The 12,210-nt window shown below is 38.0% G+C and overlaps 1 protein-coding gene across 4 annotated transcripts in view; it reads left to right on the top strand.

Moving 5' to 3' along the window:
* Positions 1 to 12,210, top strand: part of grid2 (glutamate receptor, ionotropic, delta 2) — a 503,599-nt gene that overhangs the window by 283,513 nt on the left and 207,876 nt on the right. For all 4 annotated transcript variants that reach the window (XR_004331939.1, XM_032515604.1, XM_032515605.1 and 1 more), the window contains exon 4: positions 3,060 to 3,265. Coding sequence is in view for 3 of the 4 variants with exons in the window: in XM_032515604.1 (XP_032371495.1) it covers positions 3,060 to 3,265 (206 nt within the window). In the remaining variant the exon portion in view is untranslated. The remainder of the gene's footprint in view (positions 1 to 3,059; positions 3,266 to 12,210) is intronic.

Here is a 12,210-nt window from a genome sequence, read left to right as displayed (position 1 = left end):
ATAAGAATAAGAACATTATGTAACAGGGAATAAGATATAAGATGTAGATTAATTATTCTATTGTTTTGTACTTTTTAATATGACTATAATGCGGGATTGGTGGATGTTTAGTTGCTCCTAAATACTTGTTAATATCTTGTAAACACATTAGTATTTCTCACATTTTTCAAATATAATGGCTTGCACAAGTGTTTTATTGAGTTTGAATAAGCTGTGTGGAGTGAGACAGTTGAGTTTGTTTTTGAAGCTCCTCACAGAGCGGAGCAAGACGAATGTATTAGACAGACAACCTGGATTATAAGTCAGTGTGGCGAAAGGATTGATGAGTGCAAATAAAAACAGAGCAACCCTCAAGTCAGTCAGCAGTTGAGCAGACATATAGAGAAAATGGCTGACAGGTGGACTAACAGGTACAAGGCGACAAGGCCTGTAACATAGCCACTGAAATAGACAAAGTCCGCAGACACAGGTCGATTGCTGGCTGGACAAATTATTTAATTAATGTAAAACTAAAACAGGAACACACGTAAAATGCATAACAAAAGGAAACTCAGTACTTTGCTTTTTGAATTCTCTACATTATTTAATTTTCTTTTTCTGTTGAGGAAAACCTTTTGATTCTGTTGATGTACAAAAGCTTTCTTTTCCTTCTTTCACCATAAATCAGACAGTGTAACTGTGTTTATGTAGCTTGCTACCATTCATTATGAATGACAGTGGCTTTTGCCATGATAAATACAGAGTTTTAAGAACTGAGTATAAATCTGTTAAAAGCCTAGAGCGTGTACTGTGTGTTTATGTTTGTACAGTATGGGTTTATGCAACCATATATCTTCCTGACTGTGTTTGCTGTGGTGTTTATTGATGAGGATGAGGAAGTGTATGGTATTTTGCTTTTATTTTGGATGAAAGACAGAGCTATTGTAAACTAAAACACTGACATTTCACTGTCAGTGTGGATAATTTGAAATGAGTTGATTGGCTGCTGTATGTACTTAGATTACTGTGAGGATGTCACACATATCCCATATTACATGTTATCTTGACTTTGTAGTATACTGTCTGTATGTACTCTATCTATTGATGAAAAGGTAAGCCGCTCAGTATTTTTTTCTTCTTTTTTTTTTTGCAGCTAATTCATGTTACAGTAAGTAGCTTAGGAGTCACAGCACTGGTTGAAGAGTAATTAATACAAAAAACACACATTGTTATTTCTGATAATTAATAATAGTAATTAGCCTTTAATGGCTCTGATAATTCTATGCTCCCGCACATATTAGAGCTGTGTTGTTTGGTCATTAAATATGTCATCTCAATTTCTCTCTGTATGCTCATCTACCTTACACAAACACAAGAGATACAACAGCAAGGTCACAATTATTAGACAATCCACAAGAGTTGACATTTATACACTGAAATAATATATTTTTAAATAATATTTTATCAAGAAATGTAGCACTAACTTATATGTTATGCTAACACAGCAAGACATGTACATCTGCATGCATGTACATGTATGCGCGGATTGAAATGTACAACTCCCTTGTACACAGATTGGGTGCCCAGTTGTTGTCCTCTGTATTTGTGCATCTGTATGTGTGGATTGTATGTATGTGCTGATGTGTACATGTTTTGGAAAGGGAAGTGTGAAAGAAAATGATGTTAAAAAAAGAAATAAGAGAGTGTAACTTTCCTCTAACTTAGCTGTAATGTTCTTCCTCGCCATGCCATGTTGTTAATGGAAGAAAGCTCTTAATGTGAAGATGTCTGACACAAACTTTTCAAACTGTCTCCCACTGTCCTTGCTCAACCTCTCATAAGATTCTTGAAATTGTATGTGTGCACAGGATTTTGTCTTCTTTCCAAATTCATTTATTTCTGAATCAATGCCATCTCAATGCTGTCTCTTATCTTAATACGTTGTTAAACCTCCAAAATTTGGCATTGATGCAATCACACCATCGACTCAACCCTCTGGCCCTTAACAAGTCTAATCAATCCAGTTAATTGCTCAGTCATGACACTGGCAATGACGGCAGTGTCACCAGTTTTCCATATCAAATGCATCATTAGTAGTTGCTTTACATAACTCGACACACTCAGTTGCGCGTACGCACACACATCCTCCAGCATCATTAGCAGTGGTTTTCAACCAAAGTGCCTTAATTAGGATTACCTTGACCTGCAATGTAGCTCATTAAGAACAGAGGAGTCCAGGTTGTACAAGTACTGACACCAGGATCTGGGTTTTGTTATCATAAAGAACCGTAATAGAGATAATTACAGTGGTAAACTCTATTGTCATGAATTATTTGTTCTCTTAGTGTCTGGTAGGAATATACACGTATAGTGTATTCAGTAAAAATGGAACCCTTGGACGCACTGCACAGGTTTATTCACATACAGTGTATTCAACAAAACAAATTCCTAACCATATCTCACTAAAATTCAATTGATCAAAGCCAACTAAAGATTTTTCATAACTACAGTAGTAAAGAGGCCATAGAAGAATGAAAAAAATCTGAATTGAAAAAAATGCAAGTGTTTAACCAATTTGAGATTTAATTTTGAGAACATTAATTGTGCATTGGTCTTACCATCTTGCGCTTCTTATTTCAGCTCTATTGCATATAATCAGTGAACTGGTCAAGGTTTTTAGTCATTAAGGAACCATTAATGTCAAAGAAAGATACCAGTCTTTTTCTTCATATTTTGTCAAGAATTTCTGTAAGGGTTTTGAAATCGGTCATTATTTTAATTCAGCAGTAGCATAGCAGAGACAGAAATCCTATAATTCCCCCAAGGGAAGGATGTATTAAGAGCTCATGATTTGAGATATATACTGAACCTATTTGTGCAGAGAGATAAACAATCACCTATTGAAGAGAATATGATGTAAGGTGATCAGTTTTGGTCATATTGTGTGTGCTAAGTCTACATGTGGGAGCAGGTGTATGTCCATCTCTCTCCCTGTCCACTTTTTGTTTTCCATTATTCTTAAAGAGGAATGTGTTCATCCAAATTTATAGTCACACCTTTGTCTCCATCTTTTTCTCCAGATATCCGTGGTATTGAGGATTTCCTGGACCGGACCTCTCAGCAGGGAATGGACGTATCCCTTCAGAAGGTGGAATCTAATATCAACATGATGATCACAAGTCTGTTCAGAACAATGCGTGTGGAAGAGCTGCATCGCTACAGGGATACACTGCGCAGGGCCGTGCTGTTCATGAGCCCAGCTACAGCCAAGGCTTTTATCACTGAGGTAAGCTTTTGGTTCCCATCTTTTCCGGTTAACAGCAGTAGTAACAGTAGTTCAAGCTTTTCTCACCAGGTATCTTTAACTTAAAAATACTTTTACAGCCCTAGCTATTGAGCAGGTTAGCACGTGTTGTGGATCTAAATACAGTGATACGGAAATAACAGTTGTGTGGGTTTGTGCGACTCGTAGTGGACTGGAATTGATTTCTTGGTCAAACTTTATTTAACTGAATGCATTAGCACTGTAACTTATCTGCCATACTGCTCGTGAGTATAGGAACCCCTGCCTAAGTTGACTAAAAAGAGGAATCATTTGGAAATTGATCTTAATGCCTTAAATATAAAATGAGGAATAATCCAACCTTTAATGACACCAATTTTCTTTGTGAATGAATAACCTATCATAAATAAATGTAAATGTGCTGTATTTATATAGCGCTTTTCCAGTCTTAAAATCTGCTCAAAGCGCTTTACAGGAAACATTCACCATTCACACACATTCATACACTGTGGCCGGGCTGCCGTACAAGGTGCCACCTGCTCATCAGATAAACATTCATCACCATTCACACTCGATGCGCGAGCACCGGGGGCAACTCGGGTTCAGTGTCTTGCCCAGGAGACACTTCGACATGACTGCATGGGCCGGGATTGAACCACCAACCTTCCGATTGGCAGGCAACCGCTCTACCACTGAGCCACAGCCGCCCCAAATGTTTTTCCTTAAAATACAGGGGCCATAAGTATACTCCCCCCTATGTTAAATTTTCATACAAGCAGGCAGATTTTTATTATTAAAGGCCAGTTATTTCATGGCTCAGTATACTATGCATCCTGATAAAGTTCCCTTGGCCTTTGGAATTAAAATAGCCCCCATCATCACATACCTCACATCCTTAGAGATGGCTTGGTTTTATTTCAGTTAACCTAAGAGCTGGTTCGATTTGCATTGAGACATGATTTTATGGAAAGTACCCCTTGCGAATCTCTATGTATGGTGAAGGGTATGTGATGATGGGGCTATTTTAATTCCAAAGGCCAAGGGAAATTTATCAGGATGCATAGTATCCTGATCCATGAAATAAATGGCCTTTAATAATAAAAATCTGCCTGCCTCTATGGGAATTTAACATAGCTGTGTGTATACTTATATATATATATATATATATATATATATATACACACTTCCATAAGCCTGTTTGTTATCAGGCTCAAGGATCTTTATCTGACTTAAGTAAGCTCTCTGTGTCTCTACCAATCAGCTAAAATTAGTAGCTAGTCCTCTCAAGTCCAATTAATTATTATTCATGATGCCGTGAACATGGCACGGCAATTACATTGTTTTACATGAAAGATAGGAAGATATTCTTCACTTCCTCTCTGCTCCTCTGGTCCCTCTCTCTCTTTCTAGTCAAGACAGTATTAATGGTTTATAGAACACTATTGGATATATGTATTTCCTTACATGTACGTGCAACTACTCCCTTTCCACACACACACACACATACACACTTCCCCACCCCTTCATGTCCTGCACTTTATGTCTTCAGAAGAAGAAAATTAGGGGAGTCCCTCTTGCTCTTATACATAAACGATATGGAGGTCATGGTTGAAAGCAATAGGCTCTGGCATTGGTTATGAATTTATAATTTGAATTGATAGGATGGGGCTTAATCCCATGTGTCATGTTCTCATCTCAGTTTAATTAAAAGTGACCTCAGAAAGAGCAATCACAATCTAATTTGGTTGGAGGCGTGACAGGGAGGGGGTGAAATATGAGCTGTTATTGTGTGTCTGTGAGTGCGTTAGTGTCTCTATGTTTGTATAAGCGTGTTCCTGTGGCTGTGTGGCTTGTAGTCTATGGGCCATAATTTAACAATCTAAGCTCACGGCTTGAAGCACATGACGCAAGTCCGTTTAGGGCGTGTCCAAATCCACTTTTGCTAGTTTGACAACAAAAAAAGGGTCCGTGTGCCAGGCGCATGGTTCAAAAGGGTTATACTCAGTCTCTTCATTAATTCATAAGTGTGTTCTGGGTGTAACATGCAATAAACCAATCAGACCATCATCTCCCATTCCCTTTAAAAGCCAGGCGCGTTTCTACTTTAGCACATTGTTATTATGATGGCAGATTTGCACCGTCATATTTTTATTTGTAATCTTTGGCATGTGTGTGTGTGCTGCGCTTCCCTGTGTGTGTAACAATTATAGTGTGCGCACGCTGTGCACAAACCTAGGTGCATTCTACTAATGTGGTGTTAAAATAACAAAGAAATGCTGCGTCACTGACTTTAGACCAGGTTTTTTTGGTCAATGTCGTGATCACTTTCTGCTGCCGCAAGATAGAATTATGCCAAGAATGCACCTGAACACACCTCCCTGTAAGACCCATGGGCGCATGTGCATTTGCTATTTAAACGATGTGGGTGCTGGGTGGGAAATTAACAACTGCGTCGGTCTTAACCCTTGTGTTGTCTTCCCGTCGACCTGCAACGCTGTGTTTTTCTGGGTTGAAATTTCAACATTTTGTTGTTCTTTTTCTACGCTTTTCTTTTATTTAACAGTTTTTTTTCTCTTTTTCCATCGTTTTTGATGTTTGAAAATTTTTGTAAATGGTTCAAATTTGAACCGAGGACAACAGGAGGGTTAAAATAGAAAAGACACTTGCGTCTGTCCTTGTGCCTCGCTGCGCCGGGTGCAGGATAGGGTCCTCAGCCTTGTAAGTGTAGTATGGGAACACACTGAAGTCAGCACACTGTTCTGGCCAGAGAACTTCGACAATCTGTCTCACGGTTTCACTCTCTTGGAAGGAAACCTTTAAGCCTGATTTAAGTAATTTTCAATGACTAGAGAGCAGTGCCACTTCAACACAAACTCACAACGCTTCATGTTTTGTTCATCAAGGTTAGGTCAACTGCCTACTTACACATCCAGCAGCAGCAGAGCAACTTGGGTAACACTTACAGCCTGAGTCTTATTTTCTTAGTTTTGGTCTTCATTCTTTTTGGTTATGTTGGTGTTTTAATTGCTGAGAACAGGTGATGCTATAACAGAGTCACACAAATCAAAAATCACAAGCAATGAGACAATCTCAGAGTGTACTCATATAATCTAAAACACTTATTTAAACCTAAAATGAGCACACAGACGGTTGGCTATGATACCTTACTGCACAGGCATTGGTTTCGGTGGGGACGGTGGGTACGTGTACCCATCAGATTTCATTATGAGTCATTTTTTACCCACTACTTTTTTTGATAACCTCAAGCTCAATTTGGTTAAAAACGTAAAGTTCATAACACATATGTAATTCTTGAGCGACAGATGCCGATAAATCCACAAAAATCTCTATCCCCACAGGGCAGACACAGCCGCTCAGCTGCTGCACTACTACACGCTTCTGTTCCCAACACGGCCTGTCGGGACATTCTACAACACTCAACGTGTAAACGCTTAACATGGTTTAGTGTCCCTAAACAACGACCACTCATCACCAAATTTCTCATGGCCATATCTTGTCATGAACACTTAAGCCTGACAAAATAACTAAATCAAAATCCAATGATTAGGAAAGATCTTCTTCACTTCCTTCACATTGTTTTCTTCTTTATTGGCGCTTATGAAAAAGCTTAACGTGGTTTACAATAATCAATGATTACCAAATTTCTGTCTCATTGCTCCTCATATAACACTGAAAACCTGCCGAAAAATCAAACCATAAGTTTGGTGATGATTGGTCATTGTTTAGGTACATTAAATCACGTTTTTTTCACATTATGACTTAAAAAGCCCTTTAGTGTGAATGCAAATGTGAAGCAGAAACGTTTGTCAGATAACATCCATAATAATAGGACTTTTTTAAAGTTTGCATTAGTTTTGAGGAGCAATTTGAGAGAGGAATCCGGTGATCAATATTTAGGGACAAGCTTTTTCCAATATGACCTAATGAATCAGAAACTCTTAATTTCAGATAACGTCCATAATAATTGGACTTAACTTGGGTTTGATTTTTGGACAGTTTCCAATGGTTATGAGGATCAATATGAGAGAGAAATTTGGTAATAATTGATCATTGTTTAGGTAAGTTTAAACCATGTTTTTATTCAATATCCTTTGGTAAGGTATAGGACAGCGTTTTTCAAAACTTGATCTGAGCCAAAGAGAAATAAAAAATGATGCGTCATTGTACCTAGCATTTCTGGAAATTCACTTCCGAATGCGTCTCTGTCCCTAGCATATTTCAAACCAAACTGACACCCATGCCTTATTGCATTTAGCAACTGTGCAGCTAGCTAGCATTTAGCGAGCTGTATTGCAGCTAAGTTGTTAAAACTATACTACAATAAAGTTTTTTAAGCTGTATTTAAGCTATATATTACTGCAGGTATCTTTTTTTCCTCAATATTTTAAATACAGTTATGTTATTAAGTATGCCTTCACTACATGTACATGTACATGCAATAACTCTAGTTCACAATTCACACTGCAGATTTGAAATTAATTGACAATGAATGTTTTCTTTAACTAAGTTTCACTGACAAGGTGGATCTAGGTTAGGTCACCTGTGTCCCTTTACACATGATTTACTTCACTTCATTCATTCATTTGATGAGATCTGATCTACGATAGGTGTGGAAAATTGCTTCAGCTATCACAGTATACAATGTGGAAGTGTCAGCCTCCATTTTAGTGTGTGACTGGAACCCAAATTAGTTTTTGAGGGTTTCTCTCTCTCCCCTGACAAAGCAGTCTTTTAATCTAATTTAGTCAGCCATCAAGTGGGAAGAGGTTTCTCAGATGAAGTGTCAGGAGATGGTAAAGATTGGTGGATAAGATTGATGATCGCATCTCTCTCTTCCTGGCAAGATGGCGAGGAGGGGTAAGGGAAAAAGAGACAGATACAAGGACTCAAAGACAGACACGGGCCGGCAGAGAGACATGTGGAGACAGAGAGAGATGACTGAGACCTTGTCTTTTCTCTATGCGAGTTATTTGTGAGGTAATTTGTCACAGAGAGTACCTCCCATCCAGATGCATTAGGCGCTGATGTTTTTTGTATTTGGAAGCTTTTCCAAATTTTCGAAACTTGGCAGATGGAAGAAAAAAAGACAGATGAGAGATATGTCAGGCCTTAAGATTGATTCGAGGACGGAAACAAATTAAGAGAGTAACTTTTTTTCCACAATTATGTCTTCCAACAATAACCACATGCCTATAGGTTCACTGAAACAATTTTTCACTGAAAGAAAGATCTTAATGCTAAATGTGGTAAACAATCATATACTGTAATTTGTTGAACTGCAGGTCATTGGTTATTCTTTATTTGGTCATTTTAAACAGGTCTAGCTTAAAAACAGCCTGCACTTGTTGATTGTGCATTAAATGTAGGGCTTAAAATGGAGTTGATAATATTAGTTCAATGTATAACTTTGTTGAGCAGAAAATCATCTTTTTAATCATCAAATGGCATGACGGACTGTAAAGCGCATGTGCTTGATGAACTCAGAAGTCCAATTCTGTTGAACCAACAGGTTGATACCAGAGTGTTGTGTGTCGGTTGATTGTTGCACCTATAAAGACAGAGTATGGAAAACCGTAAATGAGAGAGTGTCTTTGAGCCAAACCGTGATGAAAGATAAGAGTTATCATGAGCTTTCTTGGCTCATCTCTTCATTATTGTGACGTTATTATGAGTCTCTGTCCTTGATGTCCTGTGATTTATGACTTTTATGTCCCTGTTGTGATGTGAGCCCAGCAGGAAATTTAATTCAACATCTGCTCGATTCTCAGTTGAATGTCTTCCACCATGCACAGCCATGCATTACACCACACAAGCACACGGATATACTTTCAGAACCAAAATGCCTATTCAATTTTCTGCATTATTTAACATTTCCTTGCTCTGCTGCCTTTTTCAGTCTAGTACATGTGGGTGAATGCAATAGCCACTGGCTCCTTGCTGGCACATACATCTCCCTGTTCCACCCACTTTGTGTAGTTGGAATAGCAAAATGGCTTTCCTGCCCAGAGACTATTGTCTTATTGCAGATATTTCTTGTCATGAGATATGAATGGCTAAGTTTCTTGGACTTACTTAGCTCATAAAGGACCAAAAAGAAAATGAAAATCATCAGTATTGTAGCCGTGAAGTTTTCTCATGATTATAATATTCTTGGATGCTTAATTACTAAAACACCAAGCAGTAAAACAGAGAGTGCAGTACATAATCCATCAGTATAAAGTCATACATATTCATATTCTAACAATGAATTATATTTAAGCTGTAACCATCTTATCAGTAATGGTTTTGACTTCTGCATTGTCAGTATCTATTACAGTGGGATCTGAGGAGAGCTTAAACTGAAGAGAATATGACTTGATGAATGCACCGCCTTTCCACATCCTTTAATTTGCAAGAAAACCTTTTGTTGGTATTTTTAGGGTGTTGTGTCTTTAAAACAACAATTGTTCTGTCCATCTGCATTTCAGTCAGTGCTCTTTACTTGCCACCATTCATTCATTTTCTTGGCAGAACTAGCATGAAATAATAAGTGAACAAATATCATATGAGCAAAAGTATTAGCATTTAGAAATTAGACAATATTGCCAAGAGTCCAAATTTTCTCAAGCCAAATTAGGCTTCTCTCTCACTTTACCTCTTTCTCCTTCTTTCTCTCTCTCTCACACACACACATTGTTTGATATTATACAATATATGCAAAGAAAGAAGAAAGCGTTAACATTTTAGAAAGTGGCATTTGGGACTATTTTCTCTTTAACTGATATTTCTGAAATGAATGACCATCAAACATGTTGGAGATTAATCCAGATATGACAGATGTTGTGAATGAAACATGAAGGAAAATACTCTGTGTAAGACATGTTAAATAATGTAATCACTGAATATGGCTTGTATCCATTGCAAGTTTTTGCCTATAGAAGCAAAGCCTGCTCTCATCACTGTCCACTGTCTTTCATGCCTGAGAGAACCAGAAAATACTCAACTATGGAGCTGATATTGAGTTTGAGAAGGACACATATTGTATAATGTATGAGCATATCATAATTAAGTCAGCAGAACATGGGGAGACTCAATGACAGCTTTATATGACCTAGAGAAAATACACTAAGACATCCGCATATTCCCCAAAATCTGAAAATATATACAGTACATCATATCAATACATCTCAGATCATCAGATACATCTTGTCTTGCCTTGGCTCAAGCTCTTTATGATTTGTAATACCAACCTGGTAAGGCAATAACTTTTTTAACAGCCTGAAGAAAAGTTATTTGAAACATAAGGAACTCGGAGGTTGTTTTACTCAGTGGATTTTGTTGTTTCAGACAGGGTGGATGGCTCTGCTAGGAGCTGGGTTTTTAAAAAGTTACTGAGTTGTTGTCATAGCATCAGGATTGTCCTTTTTCTACTCTCTCTATCTCTGTAAATGTGCGCTTTATTTTTTTGTTGTTGTTAATTATTGTTATTTTAAACACAACCCTAGGATATACTGATTGTAGTGCAATCAACGTCAAGTTGAAGTCATGGAAAAGCTAAGGAAGTCTTCGGAGAATTCCTGTCTGCCTAGACCTTAGGGTACTTTCTCTAAAAGAGTAACCACCAGAGCTAATTAGAGCTACAAATGCCAGTGTATAAACTTTTAACACTAGTTGGCAGAATTAAATGTGTTGGATTTGAAGGAGGCATGACATTTAAATATTGAATCAATGAGTATATGAAACAGCTGTTCCAAAGATCATAAAGATTGAATGTTTTTTAGCAATGAAGACATCACAGATAAGTATTGCCTGGTTATACTGTTAATTGGCATTGTACAGGTGATTGATCACTAAGTACAGAAAACAACCACAGGCACCTTCACCATGCTTTATTATTACTAAATATTTTTTTTGGGGCGGTGCAATGTTGGAACCCAGTCTGACGATGATTTAGCCTCTGGGGTCAACGGCCAATATTTTGGGGGATCTAGTGTAGCTAGCAGAAGTCTGGGCCAAGACACCTTCCGTGCTCTGTGCAACGGTAGTGCCGCCTTAATATTAAGCTTCAACCCCCCCCTTGGCAAATATTTTCATACATTTTTAATCCCACCTATAGCCCCAAATAATAATATTGAATATGCAGTAACATATAAAATGTAGGTTTAAAACTGAATAAGTATTCTTGTGTTTGTTGTTATATGTGGATCGTTAGTTTTTTGTAGAAACAAACCTGTGGAGGGTTGGTGGTATGTAACACTTAATATATTTGGTACCTCTAAAATCGCATGCATCCCAGCCTGGCCCCTCCATTTAAAATGGTCTAGAACCGCCGCCGCTACAGACAGTGGCGGCGCCAGAGATTTCCTTTTGCTGGTTCTGTGGGGTTGCTCAACGTTTCAGTGAGGGTGCTCTGAAATTTCCCTTGACACACGTAGCCTCTACACAAGCGTATAGATACGCTCCCACCTCTGCAGCGGTTTACTAAGAGAAAGAACGAGAGGGAGAGAGATATTGATGTTTTTCATGCACTAGAATTGCCAATACAACAGCACCATAAAACTCTTATTAGCCCACCGAACATATTTCAAATACCAGCCAACAAGGTTTACACAATCATGACTGCAGCTTTCATACAGTAACTTATATTTGCAGAAGAGTAATGCAGCAGGCCAAATACACCACACACACCCAACTACACACATAAAGACACAAAAACATACACATCCTCACACAGTATTCATACACATGCACACATGGTAACACTACTGTAACGTTTTTTTCATATCTGTAGTGACTTAATATATGTAAATAATCCACTGAACCGGTTTCAAACACGTTTTTAGGGCTGTAAATGAACCAATGTCCTGTGTAGACGGATCCGGTGATCCATTTATTCAGTTCTGTAAAACACATTTTCACTGTAATGTTCTGCTACGAGACAGAGATTC

The sequence above is a fragment of the Etheostoma spectabile genome, chromosome 5 (assembly GCF_008692095.1).
Source record: "Etheostoma spectabile isolate EspeVRDwgs_2016 chromosome 5, UIUC_Espe_1.0, whole genome shotgun sequence".
NCBI lineage: Eukaryota > Metazoa > Chordata > Actinopteri > Perciformes > Percidae > Etheostoma > Etheostoma spectabile.
The sequence above is the reverse complement of the archived record's forward strand: the minus strand, read 5'-3'. Positions and strand labels throughout refer to the sequence as shown.